General features: G+C 41.5%; 1 protein-coding gene across 8 annotated transcripts in view; it reads left to right on the forward strand.

Annotated features, from left to right (window-relative positions):
* The window catches only part of Akap6 (A-kinase anchoring protein 6), a 440592-nt gene that overhangs the window by 392869 nt on the left and 24318 nt on the right, over nucleotides 1–23405 (forward strand). For all 8 annotated transcript variants that reach the window (NM_022618.2, XM_087554579.1, XM_087554582.1 and 5 more), the window contains 1 exon segment: nucleotides 5452–5667. In NM_022618.2, the coding sequence (NP_072140.2) occupies nucleotides 5452–5667 (216 nt within the window).

Genomic DNA, 23405 nt, shown 5'->3' on the forward strand with positions numbered 1-23405 from the left:
TGTTTGATTTCCATCCACGAGGTGCAGTCTAACCCTGGAGTCCCAGCTACGCTGCAATTTATTATTTATTGAGGCTGACCCTAAACCTACTCTCCCTTGCCTCACCCTCCTGACTATTAGGGATTGTATGCAGGGAAGAACTTGCGCTTCTAAGTTCCTGCATGAGGCAAATGCTCCTGGATCTGGGGATTACGCTCTGAAGACTTGTGTTCCAGAAAACACTACATAGAGCAAATAGGAGGAAAATTACCACCCCGTGAAGTCAAAATGGTAACATGTATGGGACCCAAAACCTAAAAAAATAACACAGGCAGAAGTAAAGGAAATTGTCAAAAGGGGATCTTCTCTCCTGGGTGCCATTTAACCTGCCTGTGTATGGCTGTCGTTTTACCATTCTGTTGCTTCATTCACACTGGGCTGAAGGCAGCCACATGTCATATATGCAGATCATTCCCTCGCTCCTGAGCGTGTCACATACAAAACATACCATATTTTGTTACACTGTTGGTCAGTAGAGAAGGCAAAGTGCTGTCTGCCTTTATAAACAGCGCTGACTGCTTCATAGCTCTTTGCTCTAACCGATGATCTAGCATCCCAGTACGTACCTCATGTTGGCCTAACTAGTAGCATTAACACACTGAACAAAAATTTACGTGAGCGACACCAGAGATGACATTCTTTAGGTTCCCCCAGTGGCATTTGCTTCTCTGTGTTCAGTACACTTAGTCTGGGCACCTTTTAGACTCTCCTTTTCTTCTTCTTTCTCTCATTTCCTTAGTGAGCCTACATTTTAATATGAGTTCCTTGTCACAGTACTTGATCTTCCAGTGTACGCTTGTTTTCATCCATTTGCATTTCGTGGGATAGAGAATACTTGTCTGACATCAAGAAGGGGTACACAAGTAAATAAATGTTTCTTTTTATGTGGTATGTTTTCATTTGAGCAAATGTTTAACACAGTGAGAATGGAGCGGTGGCATTGAGCCCCTTCCCTCCAAAGCTGCTAAGAGTCTAGAGCCAATGAAGAAGAATGTCGGTGTAGGCCTGGTGGAGAATGGTAATAGAGCGCTGCTTACCCTCTGTGAGGCTCTGGGTTCAATTCCCAGCCCCGCAGAAGGAAAAGGTTTTGTTGTTGTTGTTTTAATAAACTATTATTTGACTCACTAATATTAGTGATTTTGACATGAAAAGTTGGTTAACTCAGAAGATATAAAAAACCAAGCATTTCCTCCAAAAATCTTGTGTACTGCCATTGGTGAGTTGAAAATCAGATCGGCAGTTGGTGAATAAGAGGAAAGCTGCCATTCGCTTAGTTATAACTTCCTTATAATGTGGCCCAAAACAAACTCCTTCATCTGGCCCTCTTAAGGAAGAGGGGGTTACTTCTCAACCTTAAATCACAAAAGTCTGATTTATTCTTCTTATTCTTATTAATTATTATTTTAGCTTTTCATGTTTACTGCAAATATACCTTTTTAGAAACAATACAAAACTTGGTAGAAATTTTGCAAAAATAAAGAAGAGAGATAGGAATTTGAGAGCAGCTTACCAGTCTGTAACCTGACAGTCCTGCTGAGAGGTGACAGTAAGGTACCAATGAGGATGGGTTGGTGCAAGAGTAAAGCGTTTGGAATCTCTTTGTCAGACATATTGGAAATCACTTTTCAAAGCTGCTTTCCCGGCCTCTTCTTACTCTAATCTTCACGAAGGTGGTGAGGCTGTGCGACCTCATTAGAACGTGCTTCAGAGTTGGGGAAATTGCAGCACTGACAAGCTCTCCACACAGTTCTGTGGCCTCTCACCTTCCTGAGCTATGATATCACTTTATCCCCCCAACACAGTAAGCACCCCTTACCATCTGAGGCTGCTAGCTTGCGTTCCACTCTAACAGGTCTCGGGGCTCTCTTCCCCATCACTACCATCACTCCTCTTGGACCACCTGGTTCCTGCCATTTCCTTAAAGGTGCATGAACTCCCAGTAGCAACCTGCTTGCACACACTTCATTTTGTTTCTGTCTTTCTGTCTGTCTGCCCCCCACCATGTGCGTGTGTGTCTCTCACTCTATCTCTGTCAGTCTGTCTGTGTCTGTCTTTGTGTCTCTGTATCTCTGTCTCTGTCTGTCTCTGTCTCTCTGTCTCTCTGTCTCTGTCTCTCTCTCTGTCACACACACACACACACACACACACACACAGAATCATACTTACTTATGTACTTTATCTCTACTAGACTCTCAACTCCTTGACAGAAGGAGTAGTGACTTGGCCATTGTGCCCTCCTCCATCAAGAGGTTCAGAAAGTGGAATATACATTACAGGTTTGAGGAGGTCTTAGAAGAATGCTTGTCTTGTTTTGTGCCTTAATTACTTAGCTTTACTTTCTGTTTTCAAAGTATATTTCTTTAAAAGCCAAGGCAAAAGATAATAATAATCATTTGTCCCCATTAGTTATATTTAACATTTCTCAGTACATATGGAGAATGTGTATCTCAAGTTAGAAAAAAATGTAGAGTAAGGATTCTAAAGAATGTTGCCAACAAACTACTGATTTTATTTAGTATGTGTGAATTATAAATAAATACATTTTGATGGTTGTCAGGGTAACACATTTATGTAGGGGAATGTTATCAACTGTATCTAGGTATAAAGGAATAATGAAAAAAATGTTAGGTATAAAAAGTCTATTTTCCTTCTCTTTTTGAACAGTTCACACAGAAAAAATTCTAATCTACAATGTACATTAAACCCTTTAGATATTTAAAGTGAAAACTACAGAATTCTGAAAGTGAAAAAAAATCAGATTGTAATGTTAACACTACCTGATTTTGTAGTTTAAAATTTTAGAACATTACTAGTATGTCGGCTGTGGCGTGTGTGTGTGTGTGTGTGTGTGTGTGTGTGTGTGTGTGTGTGTGTATTGAGAGTGCACATCAACATGAGGGTATGTGCACTCGTGTACTTGCCCTAGAAAACCAGAAGAGGACATCAGGCTCTCTGCCCTAATTCCTTGAGGCAAGTTCTCTCTCTCTGAACCCAAATGCTGCTTCAGCTAGGCTGGCTGGCAAGTGAACTGCCTGTCAGAAACTCCCTGTCTCTACATTCCAGTGTTTGCGTGCGTGCGTGCATGCGAAGGTAGTTACAGGTCCATGTAGCCATACCTTACCTATAACTGGATGGTAGGGATTTGAACTCAGGATTTGGATCTTGCAAAGCAAAGGCTCTGGCTCCTCTCCTCGCCCTTGCTTTTGTAGTTTAAAGGGAAATGTGTTTATTATAATTTGCTTGCATTAAGATGTAGATGTGGCTTCACTAGATTTGTAGATATTCAATATGTTCTCAACATGGTCAGAACATCATGGTCAATAGTCTTCATGACAATTTATTACATCCTCAAATACCATATTGAGGTCTTTGGGAGGTGCACGAAACCCATCTGAGCTGCTTTGCACACGTGGCTTGAGCTAACACCATGCACACATTTAATGCCATTCATTGTGATTTTTTTCCTTCAACTAAAACTTATGAGACCTTTTTTTGGCTTAAAGATCTACAGTTTATTATATTTATTGTTACTTTATTTATATTATATTTATTTATATTCTAAGGTTTGCAGAATCCAATTTCAAAAAACATCTCCTTTTTTTTAAATCCCTTTTCTTAAAAACATCCATGGATCAAACCCCTAAGTCATTAATACTCACATCTGTAGGACTCATTTGAACCAATTTCAATTGGCTATAATCATGCTATTTTCTTTTATTATTCAATATTGAGCAAAAAAAATGGTAGGTATCAGGTGGACTTCATCGTGTAGATGAGTTAACAGCTGTCAGTAAGACAGAAAGTTGAAGTGAGTGTGTGCACATGTGTGTGTGCTTCACGGTGGGGAGGGTCTGGGAGCTGAGGAAGTAGCTGGGAGAGCTGCCGGAGGAGAGGGAAACAGTATTATTGCTTTCCTAGGCTCTGAGTTTATCTTTGCTTGTCGAGGGGTTTCCTCTCCTCAGCACCGAACTGGTGAATAGCACTGGTAAAGGAATTTGTCAGACCCGAGGTGGTATCAGGAGTTATGTAGGAAAATAGTAGCACGCCATAGGAAAATAAATAAGGAGTAGTTCAGGAAACCCAACTGAAACAGCTGCACTGGTAAGATGTGAATAATAAAATTCCTAGTCATATTTTGCCATAAACAGGGGTTTGGGAATTTGTCATTCACCTTATTTAAAATTCAGAAATATTAAAGGTACAGGTTCTCTCATTACAGAAATAATAGAATTCCAGCTATTACTGAGTTAGGGTCATTTAAATGGATATAGCATGCATTATAACCGTAAGTGGAACATCTGTATCAAATGTCCACCTGCTGATGGACTACTCCTGCTCGCGCACAATTCAGTGAACAGCACTTAATCATTTTAAGACTTCTTCTAATGAAGCCTTATCTAGATTAACATTTTAAGCACAAATACTTTCAGGCATTAAAACCCTCACACTAAATGAAATTGCATTGTCTTGTTTACCCTTGTTGATTAATAAGCAATCTGTTAACTGTTAGAACAGTCCAATTGTGGCAGTAGAGGGAGATTAGTAATTCAGCGAGTTTGGGTATAATCATCATTTCTCCTGAAGGCTTTGAATTAGAATATCACTTACACACTATCCGTAGGCGAGGAAAGGATATAATATTTTTAGACATGTGTACCCACTATTTTGCTTCAATTGTTCAGCTTACGGTCAGTGCAGCAATACAAATGCTTCTGGGGGGCAGAATGCTATTTTGATGCATGCATATACTTTTTAAATAGTGTGAGTGTCTATTAAAAGAAACAGCAAACAGCTAACTGTGCAGTCATAATCCAGTATCTTGATTTCTGTTTTAAGAACACTATTGCTTTGTTAATCAAGCATTGGGAGAGAAATATTGCCGGCCGTTTTTGTTTTTTTTTCCTAGATAATAGAGTTTACGTATGAAGATTCTTTGCAGTATTATTTATTTTTGCCAATGAAATACTGAACTTTTTCCCTCCAAAGAATCTTAGATGTAGAAGAATGACTACATTTGGGGGGCTGATTTTCTAATTCTTGTTGTGTCGCCTTTGACCTTGGAACAACATCCTTCAGTTTGTTTGACTGGAATTCATAGAACCTAAATGACTTTTTTTTTTTAACAATGTGAGAAACTGTTAAGACCACGGCATCAAGGCAAGATCTCCAGTCTGGAAAGATAAATCAGGGGGAAGGGGACGAGGACTCAGAAGTCCCTAAAATCTCCAGCATTCATCAGCTATGCACTGTAAGCCACCAATCTCAAGAAAACTGTAGGTCCTTCCTCATTTCCCTAGTGTTAGGAGCTGAGCATATTTTTGCAGTGTAAAATTAAGGTGGAAATAATCACCTCACGGTATCAGAAAGTCAGTCCTACGACCTCACACAAGCTGGTCTCTTTTTGCATTGCAGTCGCTCTGTCGTGAGATCAAGCAGCGGCGTCGAGGAGTGGCCTCCATTCTGAGGTTGTGCCAGCACCTTCTGGATGACCGGGACACGTGCAACCTGAACGCAGATCACCAGCCCATGCAGCTGATCATTGTAAACCTCGAGAGGCGGTGGGAGGCCATCGTCATGCAAGCTGTCCAGTGGCAAACACGGTTACAAAAGAAGATGGGGAAGGAATCCGTGAGTGTCTTCTCCCAGCAGAATCAGCTCTCTTGGGGTTCGGGCAATACACCCATCATATGCACTTCCTCGCAAACTCGAGGGGTGACTGTGCACTAACCCAAAGCTCTCTTCGCTGTAGCACAGTTGTTCACTTCACTGCCATGCATTTTCACGTATCTCATTGTCTTTGAAAAGAGTCACATGCCTATTTTGGCAAACCTTACCACTAAGGCAAGAAATTCTTTTATTTATTCCTTCATCAAACATATTCATGAAGCACACAATTCTCCAAGGGTATTTTGGTAGGAGGTATCTTAATGCCCTGAGTGTATGGAGCTGTGTGTATATTTTGTGAGCAGTTCCATTGCTGAATATCTATTGTTTATCTTTCCCTTTAATGAGGAGATGACACCATCTGCACACCTGTCCCCACTGGTCCTGCTTCGAGTGTCTGCTGATAGATTACTGAGAGCTGTCAAGTTTCTTCCTAGAGTTTAACGCAGCCTTCATAGTAGGGGGTGGCGATTCCCATTAACAATTTGCCAGACTTGAGAGTGCAGGCTTAAGCAGTTACTGAGAGAAAGCAACATGTAAAAGTAGGAGTTGTTCTATTATAATATAGAATACACATTTTCTCTGAAAGCCTGCACATTCTTAGGAAAAATAGTCATTAAAAAGGATATTTTTCTGAAATGACCTTGACATCGTGTTTATTAGTTGTAGGGCCAATTTTCACATTTGACTTACATAAATGAAATACATATATAGTGTGGGGTGATATATATGCGTGTGTGTGTGTGTGTGTGTGTGTGTGTGTGTGTGTGTGTGTGTATTTCATCTTGACATGGAAAGGTCAGACTGAAAAGGAGGGAAAGCAATATAAAAATCTTGTCATTGAAAATAGTTTCACATACAAATTCCATTCTTAACAAAGCCATAGGATTTATTTTCTGTATGCTTTATGTTGAGGACTTGGGGCGGGAAGACAGTAAATCATTTGACCTACCCATCCTCCCCTTTTGCCTTTGTGGCTGTGCTGAGTCTAGGAGATAATTTGTCTTGACGGTTCTGTTCAATTGATCTTAGCTGAAGTTGAATTTCTTAAGTCTTCCAAGTTATTATCAGTAACCAGAGTCAACATGATGTGATGCATTTTCTTGAAGTGATGTTCTCATTGTGAGACTGTTTAACTAACATCTCTCTTCCCTGCCCACCTACCTCCTCCCTCCCTCCTTCCCTCCCTTTCCCTCCCTTCCCCCTTCCCTCCCCCTCCCCCTTCCTCTTCTTGTTGATAATGTTTGTAAAGGCGAAAGAGGTTGTTATCCTTTCCTCTACTTTGCAATGATGATGATATGGCTTAATTAAGCACCAGTGGCATTTTAGACTATTCAACTGGTTGAGCAAAGACAAATAAGTGTCTTTCAGGATTTATTTGAATCATATGATTAGGAACACTGGTTTGAGCTATACTCACTATATGTAGGAAATAGGTATTTGCTTGTGTGTGGGGTATGAAGGTGTAGCCACAAGTGCCTTTGAGTGTGATATAGGAGGGTTTGTGCATAGGCATGTGTATATGCCAGTGAGCATGTTCCCCTGGGGAGGCCAGAGAAGGACATGTCCTATTCTGTCACTCTTATGCCCTTGATACAGAATCTCACAGAGTGTGTAGCTAAGCTGACTACCAGCAAGTCCTAAGGATCCCTTCTCTTTCCACTCCTCACAGCACTGGAGTTAGAGGCACGCCTCATTTTCCGTGTGTGCTGGGGATCTGAACTCGGGTCCCGTCGCTTGCACAAAAAGCATCTTACTTGCCAAGGCATCTCCCCATGCTCTGGATAGTTTTACCTACATCCATGGGAAAGGCAGGCTGCTTCTCGGAAGCTTAGCTGCCAGAGAGAGGCGAGGAAGAGCCTCTCCCACTTGGGTGATTCGGAATGATGAAGGTAGTAAATGAGAATCTTTACAGTAAAATAGGCTGAACATCACCCCAGGAAGGGTGTGGAAAGGTGGTGGGTGGCCCAGGCTGACAATGCAGTCACCCTGGAGATGAGTCTCTGGGCAGCCTTCTATTTTCCAAGACAGGGTTTCTGAATGTAGTCCTGGCTGTTCTGGAACTTAATCTGTACACCAGGCTGGCTTTTAACCCAGAGATCTGCCTGCCTCTACCCCCCAAGTTCTGGGATTAAAGGAGTGCCCCAGCACCACTGGGCCTCTGAACGTATTCATAGAAAGCCATCTTGATTAGGTTAACTGAGGTGGGAAGACCTATCCACTGTGGGTGGAACCATTCTCTAGGCTGGAATAAAGTGAGCTGAGCACTAGCATTGCTCTGTGCTTCTTGGCGTTGGACACAATGGGATCATCTACCTCGTGCTCCTACTGCCATGACTCCCCTGTTTTCCAAGCTGTACTCTCTAACCATGGTTTTTTCCTGGTTACAGGCAGACATGATCAGGTTGATAAGAACCAGTGCTGGGACAGTATCTAGAGGAGGAATGAGGGGTGTGTTCAAGGAGAGTAACTGCCAGCCTTTTGTCAGGAGGATGACAGCGACATCAGTGGATGTCGGGAGATGGAAAAGGTGTAGATGTAGATGAAGCGGCAATGTAAGAAAATAACCTAGACTTTCCTAACAGAGCAAGGGACATCCAGAAAGGAAAAGAAACATAAGTTCTAAATATCCGCGGGGAAAGCAGTCATCGCCAGCGTACTTATACTTCTAGAAATGTTAAGGGGAAGCCATCAGCCAAGCAAAACTTACATCCAATAGAAACCTGGATGCGCACAGGGGAATAAAGAACATGGAAATGATAACTGTGAGTAAATGAGAAGCGCTTTCCCTATTATTTCAATCTCTTTAAGTGTTAATAGACTGTTTAAATCAAGATAATAGCAGCGCATGCTACGATTTATAGCACGGAGGATAGAATGTACAACAACAGTATCACAAAGGCCAGGAAGCGGAACTGCCAGGGCGCTTTGTACCATTTTTATTTCATGTGAGATACTGAAGCATCCTTTAAAGGGAGCCCGCGATAGGATCAAATGGGAATGTGGCTGCTACGCCTTAAAAACACAGCAAAATGAAAAGCCAGAGCAAGACACACAAAAAGAAAGGAAGCAAGATCATTTTTTTAAATCCCCATTTAAAGAAGAAAAAGAAAATAAGAAACAGATGTAATAAGGTTTTTTTTAAAGGCAAGATGAAGATTTAAAGTGGCTGCATCAATAATCCTAGTGAATGAAACAGACTGAAAACAAAAGAAAGTAATTGTCAAATTGGGTAAACCCAACTGCACATTGCCTACCCAGGAGCAGTGGCGTGAGTATATTAATACTAAGTGAAGTAGATTCCAGGGCAGCGAAATCACAGTGGATAAAGAAGGGCATGTCTTCACCATGGGAGTTCCAGTTTACCACAAGCACCAGACGTTTCTAGGTGTCTAATGTCTAGGACAGCTTACAAATATACCACACAGCAAACCTACATTACTGGGAAGAGGCAAAAAGCCAGAACATCAAACAGGGTTTCCAACAGTTTGTCTTAATAATGGATAGAGCTGAAAATCAGTATGAATGTGAGAAGGCATGAATGATAGCTGGAGACAGCATGACCCAACTGAACACTCCAGGTCTTAGGAAAATGGCAAGATGGCACAGACCAAAGCTGAACCCGTTCCTCACTGGCAGGAAGCTTAATGGCTGCACCTGTGGATCGGAGATAGAAGTTCTTGAAGTGTTTGAAAATGGAATTGCTGTTGAGCTCACAACCTCTGTTCTGGGTATGTGCCAACCCCTCATTAAGGAGTCCGTATACCCATGATCTTCACATGATCCACCATAGTCAAGGTGTGGAAACTGAGACGATTACTGGTGAAGGAAAATTATGATGTTTATATTCATCCCTTTACAAATGAGTGCATACCAAGCGTGTTTTTCTGTGATTGGGTGACCTCACTCAGAATGACATTTTCTAGTTCATTCCATTTGCCTATGAATTTCATGAAGTCATTGTTTTTGATAGCTGAGTAGTACTCCATTGTGTAGATGTACCAAATTTTTTAATCCATTCCTCTGTTGAAAGGCATCTGGGTTCTTTCCAGCTTCTGGCTATTATAAATAAGGCTGCTATGAACATAGTGGAGCATGTGTCTTTGTTGTGTGTTGGAGCATCTTTTGGGTATATGAAAAGGTACCCAAGAAAGGTATACCTGGGTCCTCAGGTAGTGTAGTGCCCAATTTTCTGAGGAACCTCCAGACTGATTTCCAGAGTGGTTGTACCAGTCTGCAATCCCACCAACAATGGAGGAATGTTCCTCTTTCTCCACACCCTCGCCAGCATCTACTGTCACCTGAGTTTTTGATCTTAGCCATTCTGAATGGTGTGAGGTGGAATCTCAGGGTTGTTTTGATTTGCATTTCCCTGATGACTAAAGATGTTGAACATTTCTTTAGCTGCTTTTTGGCTATTCGATAATCACTTGGTATGCACTCATTGATAAATGGATATTAGCCAAAAAGCTCGAATTACCCAAGATGCAGCCCACAGACCACAGGAAGCTCAAGAAGGATGACCAAAATGCGGATGCTCCCACTCCTTCTTAAAAGGGGGGAAAATATACATAGGAGGGGATAATGGAAGTAGAGTTTAGAGTAGTGACTCAAGGAATGGCCATTCAGAGCCTGACCCACATGTGGCCCATATATATACAGCCACCAAAACTAGATAGTGATGACACTAGAAAATGCATGCTGAAAGGGACCAGATATAGATCTCTCCTGAGAGACACATCCAGAGCATGTCCAATACAGAGGTCAATGCTAGCAGCAAACCACTGAACTGAGAATAGGACCCCCTTGGGGGGAATTAGAGGAAATATTGAAAGAGTTGAAGGAGCTGGCAACCCCATAAAAACAACAATGCCAACAACCAGAGCTTCCAGGGACTAAACCATTATCCAAAGACTATACATGGACTGACCCAGGGCTCCAACTGCATATGTAGCAGTGAATAGCCTTTTTGGGGCACCAGGGGAAGGGAAGCCCTTGGTCCTGTCAAGGTTGGACCCCCAGTGCAGAGGAGTATGGGGGCAATAAGAGGGATGTATAGGGGGAATACCCATATGGGGGAGGGGGAGGGGAGGGAATGGGGGATTATGGACAGGAAACCAGGAAGGGGAATAATGTTTGAAATGTAAATAAAGAAATATATCTAATAAAAATTTTAGGGGTTGGGGATTTAGCTCAGTGGTAGAGCGCTTGCCTAGCAAGCGCAAGGCCCTGGGTTTGGTCCCCAGCTCCGAAAAAAAAAAAAGAAAAAAGAAAAAAATTTAAAGTATATATTTACATCCTTTATATGAAGATTCTGACATTTACAACAACATAGAAAACCCTAGAGGGTACTCTATGACGTTAAATAAGTGGACACCAAAGGAAAATGGTAGGCAATCTGATTTGTATGTGGAATCTTAGTGTAGAAACAGAGGGGAATGGTGGTTACCAGGGCAGGGGACAAGAAATACAGAGTTTCAGTTATGATAGAATGAATAATCTGGAGATGTAATATATAAAAGGATAGATGTAGTTGATAATATTGCCTTGCATACCAGACATGTGGTAAGAAGGTAAGTTTTAGATATTCTTACCACACACATATACAAAAGAAACCCTGAGATTATGGATATGTGAATTTTATTGACTGTAATATTCCCTTGGTTGTATGTCCACATATCAAAGCATGGTTATAATCTTATACACACACACACACACATACACACACACACACACACACACACACACACACACACCACACATAATTGGTAAGCATGTCCTCCAATAACAAGTTAACTTTATTTTTAAACTTATACAGAACATGTATCAAACCTCTTCTGAATCACAAACCAATTTTTAAAAGAATTTATATTACATAAGCATAACCAAGATATGGTAGACTAGCGTTGCCATGCTCACTTAACACAAAGTGTGATCCTTGTTTATCACAGAATTAGTTATGAAATACACTTGGACTTTTTTTCTTTTTCAAGTAAATATAAAGTAACATACTTAATGTTTCCGCCTTATCCTTGTTCCATGCTTGGAAGATCTTTGTGGACAATCCCTTTCTTGGTTTTCCAATTCAATGGTACACCTGTTTGGAGATAACAGGCCAAATCATGATAGAAACAAAGCCAGAATTTTCTACAACTTGGAGCTCTCTGAGGATGTAATTTCAGAAGACAAAACCTGGAGGAGACCCAGTATCATTTCAGAATGGCCTGACAGGATGCTACATCATCATGACCACTGGCCACTTCCTGGTTTGCTCCAAGATTTTTTAGGAGAATGTTTGGGAGTTGATGGTGACCACTGAGGATACCGGCCTTGAATGGAGCACCACAGAATGAATGAACAGTCCTATATAGATCTTCCTACAAATGCCAATAGTATTCCCACTGGGAAACACTTTATTCTGCCAAAATTCAGACTACCCTTGTTTTCATGTTCATTCTGAGGACAGATGTCTTAAAATATCTCTCTGAAAGATATTTACTGTATCTTTGCTTAGCCTTGCTAAGGGATCCAAGGCTTTTTCTATAGTGCAACAAACTTTCTGTCCATAGAAGAGGTTATGAATTCTAGAGGGGCAAAGGCACGGGAGGAGTGGGAAGAGGGAGAAGAATGGTAGGAAAGTCTATAAATATAGTGTATTTGTGTAATGAAGTCTCAGAAATTAAAATCCGCTGAATGTTTAAAAGAAGAAGAGGAGGAGGGGAATCAGAGGGGGAGGAGGAGGAAGGAGGGGAGGAAGAGGAGGTAGACTTGTCTTGCCAGGCGTGGTGGCATGAGCTATAATCCTAGCACTCCAGATGCAAAGCAGGAAAATGGAGAGTTTGAGGCCAGCCTGAGCTATATAGTTTATTCCAGGCCAGCCTGTGCTACTATGAGAACTTGTCTGGAAACCAAACAAAACAGAAACATAAGAGTAATGGAAGGCAGGAAGAAGTTTTTCGTTACTATTGATTTTCCTACTAGTTTTAATTTCTTCTGAGAGCCGTGGGTGGTTCTATTACTATTTTCTTAGGTAAAGTCATCACCAATAGTAAACAAACCACTCTTGCTTTTTAAACAAACATTTAGCAGAAATAATCTAGGGTCCTTTGAACTACCTTGCTGTGTGGAAGTGCCCCTTCAAGTTCTAAGTGGGTGGAAGGTTGAGGTTTTATCGTCACATGCACAGTTTTCTTCCTACCGCTCTGATCCTCCAAAGCTCTACTGAGAATCGAACTTTGCGTCCAGAAACACCTTACACATCTAATGGCCTTGAAAGTATACAACACATCTAGCCACATAATTGAAAATAATAAGGCCACGATAAATGGGATGGCCCCGGGGTAAAACACCCGAGGGATTCAATTGGTGTCACTTTGCATCAATGTCCATGCATCATGGTAATTGAGGTAACATAACCAATTACCACATTTTAATTAGAGTTCTAAGAACTTGAGGAAAATTGCAATGATGAGCCCACTCACTTTTTGAAAGGAAAGAAAGAATGAAATAATAGGAGAGGAACCTGACACATTGCATTGCTCAGGCTCCTTACCAGGGGAGACTATAGAAAGCTGTCTTCTTTTTTTCTTTCTTTCTCTCCGAATACTTTCCCATTTGCACTGTATTATTACTGGTGAGACATTTTGAAAATAAGAACTTTTAATGCTATTTTGTATTACTTAGGTAATAGTGTCCTCACCCCCTGATCTAACTAATACTTTTACAATGTTATTAGTAAAATTCCTTATAGTACAACCTCAGTTTAGAATTTTGCTTTACCTAGCTGTCTTTCACACTGTAACCTGAAGAGCTGTCCTAAGTGGTAACATACTAATAAAGTACGCCTCTCTCTGACTCTGGTCACTAAACAAAAATAGACTTAGATTCTACCCCCAACCCCCATGAACAAAAATTAAATGCAGAAAGAATTACTGCATTTAGAAAATAAATTTGACTTCTGGCAATTATTTTTATAAGGCTAGAGTTTAAGTGAGAAACCTCCTGTAAAATTTTACTGCTGCTACATAATCAAGTAATTATGTAATTACTTGTACTTAATTGCTTACAAGAGAGATGGTTGTTAAAAGAAATCTTTATACATGTCAAAAACAGCTTCCTTCTTTAGAATATTTCTACCCAGGCTTCCAATATTAAAAAAGCCCTTTCACTAGCATTACCCTATAAATAATTGTATTCCATAAATCTCTCATTATTTTCTCTAAAGATATGAAAGTGCATCATACAGAAATCTACATGTCCTCTCTCTTGTTTCTACTTATGGTCAGAGAGGAGTAGGAAGAGAAGAATGGAGGAGGAAAAGCAAGAGTGGGGGGAAGAATGAAAGAAGGAAGAAATGATTTTAAATTGTAACTGAATGTTAAGTACCCATAATGTTAAGTTGAAGCACTTTCCATAGGCCGAGTGGGTTTCTCAAGGGAAACGGATTACCTCCAGGAGCATCACGAACAAATCCTGTGATTAAGAGTTTGACCGTTAGTTGTGTTGTTGTGGCAACCCCTTTCCTTTGCACGCCTCCTTGTCTTCCTCTGGAAGGCAGAAAGGATACCGCTTGCATCTCCGTTATGTAAGGTTAAATGGATCCGTGTGGAAGGTGTCTCCAGCAGTTGTGAGCACGTAGCCAATCCATGGGATTGGCAGTTGGCATTTATCATTTTGCTCCAATCAAGTCTTTCTTTCAAAGTTGGCCTATTTATTCAGCACCCTGACTGACTGATGCCTGAGACAGTCACTACCATGGATGAAAATCTTTGTTGGAGTACCTCCCACTTTCTACAGAACAGAAACTAAAGTAACCTGTTGTACAATTGGTCTCGAGAACAGCCCTGGAGGCATTTTGCCCATACACATGAGTATACATCTCTTTGTAGTGGCCAGACCCTGCCACCGTGTGTCTTGTCTGAGTTCATAGATCTGAAGTATGTAAGTACGCATGTCGTATGTAACCTATAGCTTCTTTGTCACTGCTTGTCTGTTAAGCTTTTCTTGGCAGTAATTAAGACCTTCTGCCACTGCCACAGCTACTGCTTGTGACTCTACCATAGGCACATTACATTATGTGGTTTAGCACATATTGGCCTCCAGCACCAAAAGGGTCAGACCTCTGCCTCCAAACTGCCCTCTCTTTGTAGGCCCAAAAATTGAAAACCAAATGTTGTAATTGCCCATATAATAATAGCTCCCGCCACCTCCGAGATTGCTTCCATCATCACTGGCTCCATTAAAGCCATTCTCAATGTCACAACTGCTACGGGCACCACTACAGCCACCAGGGCCATGAAAAGTTCCTTCTGTGGCCAAAATTGTCATTGCCACCAAAGCTACCTCCATAATCACCGAACGTTCTGGAGCACGCTGACCTCTCTGACTGGATGAAGCACTAGTTAGCCATCTCCTGCTTCCAGCGGGCTTCTGTTAGGGACTTTAAAATTATTATTTAATCTCATTGATCCTTTAAAGGCTGTCTCTAGTCTAATGTAGTCCTTTAAATTTTTTCTTGACTTATCTTACAGTTTTAAGTTTTTATTCATAGCATTTAAATTTGCTTACTAGTTTTACCCCATGTATACATGTTAGTGATTTCTCCATAGAAGGTTTTAGTACATTAATCATAGTTCCTTAGAACTATGGTAATTTTGGTAATTCTAAAATCTGTGTCATATTGAGTTTATTTTTGAGGCGTATCTCCTTAGACTCTGACCTTGTAGCATGTCTTCTACAGTTTATGTTGTCTTTTAAAGATGGGCACTATGTGTAGAGCAATAAAAACAAAGTTAAATGGGCTCTTCGTGTGTCTATATTAATCTGGCTGGGAGTTGAGCTGTATCTCGCATGTCTACAGCTGTGGTCCTTTTGTTCACAGTTCTAAGTTCCTTACTGTTCTTGCTTTTGTCTCTCGTCTTATCATTGCTCTTCTCTCCAGGATTTCCTAAGAGTCTTCCTCAAGTATCTTTTATTACTTCCCGCTCTAACCCACTGTTACACTGGAGCCCTGTTGATGGACTTGACGAAGAGTGAGGGAGAAGATGCATTCTCAGGCTGATTGTAGTTTCTAAGTGTGTTTGGTTTTGGACTTATTGTCAGCTTCCCAGTGTTTCTTAGCTTGTCTACCTGTTTAGTTAAGATAGGAAGACTAGAGGAGTTGATGCCAGAAAATGGCCTTTTTCCTCCTGTAAGAATCCTGATGGTAGGCTAGCTTCCTTTCCGTGCTACTATGATTGTCTCTAAGTGGCCTCTCTAGTCTACTCAGCATGAATGTATGGCTTACATGGCTGAAATCCCATTGTGATTATTCTACCTCCTCATCTAAGCTATATTCCACCATGTTTAGAAATCAAAGTCCACAGCCTCCCAAGCCCCCACTGATAGATCCCACTGTAACTGCAGAAATGTTTTGTACCAGCACGTCTGTCCAGTTCTAAATACATGTTTTTAAATTGCCAAAAGATATGATCAAACAAGTCACAAATCAGTAAATAGTAAATAAACCATGCATGAGCATTTAACCTAACAAGCCAGGAAAGAAATGCAAAGTAACACTCTCAGTATCATCAACATATTTATCTTTTTAAGACTTTGTCTGCAGATAATCTGAGCTAATCCTGTGACAATATCCCCATGTGACCTGTAAATCCATGCCCAAAGTGGGAGTAATGTGAAGTTCTAAAATTATGTTTCCAGTAGACTTCTGAGAATATCTAAAATGATTAAGACTCACGCTCATCATGAGTATTTTATGATCTGGAAAGTTTGATACAGTTCAGAGACAGGATGTATGTACACTGCTGATTACATCATGCCTGCATATGGCAGTTCTGAATTTTAATGTCTTATGTATAATATGATTTATATGTCAGCGATCAAGTAAAATGTTTACGGGGTTATGTCAAAAATTTTATATTATTTTCCTTACATTTGTCTAGGTTTAAAAGAATTATTTTTGTATTTAGAATACATCATTTTAGAGGAGAATAGTTTCTCTAAAAATGTCCTGCCAAGCTCTCCAAACATTTCCCTCCCCAGTTTCAGTCTGAACGCTCTGGTCCACATTGATCTCTCCCCTTTCTTTATTCATCCTGCTCCGCCCGCCTTTCAAGTCCAGTTGCTCTTTTTATCTCATTCTTCTCTCTAGGCAACCTCACCCCACCCATAGCTTCAGGAACTCCAGACACACAAAGTCAGGACCACAACTCTCTAGAGATGTCCTCGGGGCATTTCAAACTTTGTTCAAAAGAAAAACCCTAATCTTTCCTGACAAACTGATCCTTCTCCAGTATAGATCTCAAGAAAAAACACAGTCAACTCTTCAATAGTGTAAAGGCAAAGAAGGGGTCCTCAGTCACTCTTCACTATGTCCTGGGCATCCAGCTGATGGGTTTACTGTATAAAGAGCCCTGTCCTCTGAGTGCACCATGCCACCAGAGGCCAAACTGAATGAACCTCTAGCCAAAGATTCGTTTGCATAGAGTACTCCCAGCACACAAAGCCAGCATTCAGTACACAGGAGTTGGGCTTGCTCTGAGCCGTACCACTTTCTCATATCGCCTGTGTTCCCTCCACTCTGAAGCCTGTGTAATCATTAAAAGTACTAATCTGATTACTTCTCTTTCTGTCCGGGTTTGCTTCTAGTTCAGTCTCTGCTCTCCCTGGAGGCCAGACCCCCCTGCCAAGCCTTCTAGTGCAGACCTCTCCCTCTGCACTCCCCAGCCGGAAGTCTGGTTCCTTCTGCCTTCAGGGTGCATCCAGTCCTCAGTTCCCTCCCAGAAAAGTCTTGTTATTCCCCGAACATTGACTATCATCCTACTGTCAGGAAAGTCTTTCCTGACCTGGAAAAACTGAACCTCCTCCCTGCATTGTATCACAGACAATAGCTGACCCGTCAGCTGCAAGTCATAACTTTTTGTTGTTCTTTTTACTTTGTACCTGGAACTCAGTAAATTTGCTGAATATATAAATATATCTTATCAATATATGTTTATAATACAAATGAATGAAGTTGTCTAAAAAGTTACTAATAATTTGCCTTGGGCTATTATTTTCAAGTGTATCCCAAGCCGACACTTAGTTCTTATAAGACTGCCTCTTCTCACCTTCTGACACATTCATGTTTTCACCAACCAAAGGAACCTCTTGTTACCTCGTGAGAAGCTTGTCTTGTGTTCTGAATTGCCTAGCCGTGAGCTAAGACAGTCTTTACAGGTCAGGAGTCCTGGGCAGGACAGGGACTAGTAAGTAGCCTTTTGCAGTGAACAACCAGTTCTTTCCTTCTTCCCCCCATGCAAGTTTGCGTTTTCTCTGAATTAGGATTTGAAAGGGGACAAAAGACATGGTCTAGAAATACAAGCATTAAGCCTCGGTACCAATCTGTTGATCATGGAGTCACATTAAATTCTGATTCGAGAGAAAATATTTAAGTGGAAATGCCACTAGTGTTCAAATAATTGCCCCCTCCTGCTACAAGAAGATTAGTCTTTCTCTGATTTTCTTTTTGGCTAAGGTCTAATATTTAGGTCTGTTGTTTCTCCTGGATTGTGTTTATGACTTTTAAACATATTTATGACTGAGTTTCTGACTGTCAGATAAAGATATTATGTTTAAGTCATGGGAGGTTGAAATTAAAATATCAAAATTGAAAAGGCTTTGTGTGTGTGTGTGTATAAAAGACATTACATACAACGTTACAGGTATAAGCCCATAGGCTCAAGATATCAAAGCTAAAGCGATTTTAACATAGATAAAAAATATATTTTTCCCATAGTCATGATGCTGCCAGTTTATTACTGTTGGCTCACAATGTGCACTGTATTCTGAATGTTTAATCTATTTGTCTGCGTGGTTCTTCCTGATTCCACTGGGTTATGGGTTAGGAGTGAATGAGACCACCAATAATCCAGCAATACCTTGTGAGTACCTGGGGCACGCTTGCCACTCCTCCATTTTCCTGCAGTAAACTATCTTCACAAGCCATATCCTCTGACAGAAAGACAGCACTGACACAGATGAGACAATGATTCCCCCAAACTGTCTGGGACAGAGAGGACAGCATCTGTTAAAAAGGCAGCTACGAAACTGGGAGATGCTTTCTGTGTATTCCGTGTCTGAACAGCACCTTGCTGGGTTCAAGGAGTTAAATGAATGAATGATTATACTAAGTTACAGAACTCTACCTCTAATGTGAGAATCAAATGAGAGAGAGAGAGAGAGAGAGAGAGAGAGAGAGAGAGAGAGAGAGAGACCTCTGAGGGCTAAGTGATTTTGAAGTTATTCTTTAGAAAAATCTATGACTGAATTTTGAAAAAATTTGGATGAAGAAAATAGAACCCACACCCACCCGTCCATCCATTCACTACTGGGTATCTACCAAGAACAAGGCACAGAGCCACAGGGACCACAGGAGCAGGGATCCTTAATGAGACAATGGCTGCAGTTAGTGTTCGCTTCACAGGAGTGCTACAGATAGACTGCCAGACCTTAGATGGAACCAGATTAGGGAACAACTTAAAAACCTCAGTAATAGCTGAGTAATATTCCACTGTGTAGATGTACCACATTTTCTGTATCCATTCCTCTGTTGAAGGGCATCTGGGTTCTTTCCAGCTTCTGGCTATTATAAATAAGGCTGCAATGAACATAGTGGAGCACGTGTCTTTTTTATATGTTGGGGCATCTTTTGGGTATATGCCCAAGAGAGGTATAGCTGGATCCTTTATGAAATTTGTAGGCAAATGGTTGGAACTGGAAAATATCATCCTGAGTGAGGTAACCCAATCACAGAAAAACACACATGGTATGCACTCATTGATAAGTGGTTATTAGCCCAAATGCTTGAATTACCCTAGATGCTAGAACACATGAAACTCAAGACGGATGATCAAAATGTGAATGCTTCACTCCTTCTTTAAAAGGGGAACAAGAATACTCTTGGCAGGGAAGGGAGAGGCAAAGGTTAAAACAGAGACTGAAGGAACACCCATTCAGAGCCTGCCCCACATGTGGCCCATACATATACAGCCATCCAATTAGACAAGATGGATGAAGCAAAGAAGTGCAGGCCGACAGGAGCTGGATGTAGATCTCTCCCAAGAGGCACAGCCAGAATACAGCAAACACAGAGGCGTATGCCAGCAGCAAACCACTGAACTGAGAATAGGACCCCCATTGAAGGAATCAGAGAAAGAACTGGAAGAGCTTGAAGGGGCTTGAGACCCTATATGTACAACAATGCCAAGCAACCAGAGCTTCCAGGGACTAAGCCACTACCTAAAGACTATACATGGACTGACCCTGGACTCTGACCTCATAGGTAGCAATGAATATCCTAGTAAGAGCACCAGTGGAAGGGGAAACCCTGGGTCCTGCCAAGACTGAACCCCCAGTGAACTAGATTGTTGGGGGGAGGGCGGCAATGGGGGGAGGATGGGGAGGGGAACACCCATAAAGAAGGGGAGGGGGAGGGATTAGGGGGATGTTTGCCCGGAAATCGGGAAAGGGAATAACACTCGAAATGTATATAAGAAATACTCAAGTTAATAAAAAAAGAAAGAAAAAAAGGAAAAAAACTTCAGTAATTTAAACAAACAATATTTATTGAAAGGTAGGTTTTGTGTGTGTGTGTGTGTGTGTGTGTGTATGTGTGTGTGTGCGTGTGTGTGTGTGCGTGTGTGTGTGTGTGTGTGTGTGTGTGTGTGTGTGTGTGTGTGTGTGTTGGTTTCGTTTTATGAGTGAATCAGTACAATGCAAGGACTTATTTTAGGGAGTTTGGTTTGGAAGTGATACGCAGTAAACCTGCTGATGTCTCTGGTTTCCTTTAAATTTTAGGATGGGATTTTCACAAATTTGCACAAGACTGTCTAATGCCCTCTTAAGTAGGGGATTTTCTTGTGCATTGTGTTAGTTGTGTTTTGTTTTGTGGTGCTGACAAAGGACTGGGAAGATCAAAGGAAGAAAGATTCATTTTGGCTCACGGTTTCAGAGGTTTTCTTTATGGTCAGCCAATCTCATTGTTTCTGGGCCTGCAGCAAAGCAAAACCAAGTACCATAGAGCAGAACTGCTTGCCTTGTGTTGACCAAGTGATAGAGAGAGCAAGGGGAAAGCAGGGCACATGACATAGCCCCTAAGTATATGTCCAAGACGCCTCCCTTCAACAAAGTCTCATCTCCCAAGTATCTGTCACTTCCCAAGAATTGTCAGTCGGGGGTCAAATCCTAGAGCCCCACCCCTGAACTCTGAACAGCCCTTCAACACATCGTTATAGCAGGGCCTTGCTTCCTTTTTCTGGATGCAACATAGTTCCATCTCTTGAGCATGCCACTATGGAAATAGAGGGCTTTTCATGGTCCTAGGGAAAGTGATTTCTCTTCACTTGGTGTAACATCTCTAATTCCCCTGTCCTAAATTTTAAAGACCATTCTACAATAAACTTTAATGGATTAGATGAATACACGGGTCCTGATTTCTCCCCGTGCCCCCACCCCTTTTTAGCCTTAAGCAGGAGTAGCTACACCAATTAATCTTGGAGGTTAAAGGTCTAGAAGCGACTAAAATAATTCATTCCGAGAGCATTTTTGCATGTAAGTCTGTTCTGATCAGTTCGGGGTAAAGGATTTTAATATGGTGGGAAGCCCAGTGTCTTCTATTCTCTTTATCCCTTGTCCCCTCCCAATTATCTTCACCCATGCCACCTTTCTTGTCTCTTCTTACTGCTTTTGTTTTCCTCAAGGAAGGGATGGGGAGAGGAGTTGCAGCAACACATATCCTCTTCCCGAGGACACCCATCTCACTGAGATCAAAAGGAGTTAACTGGATGCAACCAGCTCCCTGTGCAGAAATAAGGACCAAATGCATCAGCTAAGGACGCTGGGCGCATCCTACCACTGCTCTCTGGACCTTTCCTTCCTACCGCTCCCCACCAGGAACCTCAGCCCAACTAAAGAGCTCAATTTTAGGTTGAGATAATCAAGGAGGAGAAGGGGCTAGAAGAGGATTCAGGTAGCTTTGCATTTTAAAAGACTCTTGTAAGATCAGCAGTCCACCGCATCTAAAAGGATGACATCAATACTCTTAACTGACAAAGCAAACTGGGGGAGAATGGGAGGGCTCCGACTGACTCATGCCTTTCTGCTTCCTTCTTTCCTTGCATTAGTTAGAAAGAACCCACTTCAAATACAGAAAGGAGGCCAATTTTCAAAATGCAACCACCACCCCCTCCCCCCTTCCTTTTCCTTAGCAGCTCTCATACAGTAGCAGAGGCAAAATAAACAACGATGTGTTGGATTTTGTTTTTCTTTATCTATATGACATTTGTGTCATCACCGTAGCACTAATCCATATTCAGGTCTTCATGTTTGGTGTGCAGTAATATGTAAATGATCTCGCCAGCTGCATGGAGCAGTGTTTGTTTATTCTGTTTCTTTTGGCACTGCACAGAACTGAATTTCTGCCAAAACGGGGCCTGCTTCAGGGAGCCCTGGTGCTCCAGGAGGAAGTTCTGAAAGGGGACGCACATCATAAGTCCTCACTCTGTGAAGCAGAAAAATCAAAACAAAGTTTCTGTTTACTAAAATAGCGGTATTATGAATGTAAAATAATGTGTTTGTTAAAATATAATGAGCACGCTGCCCATCACCGGGATGCATGGCGTGCGTGGGCTCTGGAAGCGAGGGCGCAGTGCTGAGGAAGCTGGTACGTTTTGATTCTTAGAGAGAAAAATGGGTGAAATGAAATAGACAGAGACAACATCTAGAAGTTTAAGGAGGAAAGAAATATTTTAGCATGCATATTAATCTTTGGAAACACATGGCACATACATGCATTTAAATGTGGACAGCTGTGGCGTTTAAGTGTTAAAAAATTTCATTAATGATGCATAGAGCTATCTACTTCTGTTGGCAGGCCTTTCAGTCTTCAATCTGACACTTCCTTTTTTTATCCAGCAAGCTAATTTCCCCTCTTTTGTGAGGAGTAACTGTTTTCACACTACTGCTTACCCAGCAAGCCTCCTTATTGTTTCATGGCTAATTATCTTCTCCAGCTTCACCTTCCCCAGTGAGGAGAGCAGGACAGTGTCTCCCAGCACTAATGAAAGCTAGGTTTTATGGGTACACTGTGTAAATAAATGTAAGCTCTGATCAGGCAACATAATAAATGACTTCCTAACTTTATGGAGTCACAGCTCATCTAGTGCTTTGCTAAATAACGGAGCAAAATGATTAATTTGGTGAAGGAGGGGCCTTTCGATGTTGAGGGGAAAAAGTATCGGGCTCTGTCAGTTTAATATGGAAGCTATCTGCAGGTAAACACGAGGAATCTGTATTGATCTGGATGTCCCGGTTGGTCCCCAAAAGCATGCCTTACAAAGAAGTCCTTTGAAAAATATGGCTGATCTGGTGAGAGGTGGAGATCATCTGGAATGATATGTTCCTGCTTACTTCCAATTTATTAATAAAGAACAACAACCAGGACTTGTATAATATAAAATGCTCTCCAATGCACTGAATGCAAGCACAGCAGAGATGCCAGCCACAAAGGCTGCATTGCCTTAAGGGAGTGAGTCCAGCAGGTTCAGGATAGGTAATTAGCCTTGCTGGCAGCTCAGAGTCTTGCTTATGAACTCAGTGTGTTCTCTAGGTGGCCTTCCTAAAGACTCACAGTCGAGGGATTTAGAGCACCTAGCTATATTCAGCCA

The sequence above is a fragment of the Rattus norvegicus genome, chromosome 6, assembly GCF_021556685.1.
Source record: "Rattus norvegicus strain SHRSP/BbbUtx chromosome 6, alternate assembly SHRSP_T2T, whole genome shotgun sequence".
NCBI classification, from domain to species: domain Eukaryota; kingdom Metazoa; phylum Chordata; class Mammalia; order Rodentia; family Muridae; genus Rattus; species Rattus norvegicus.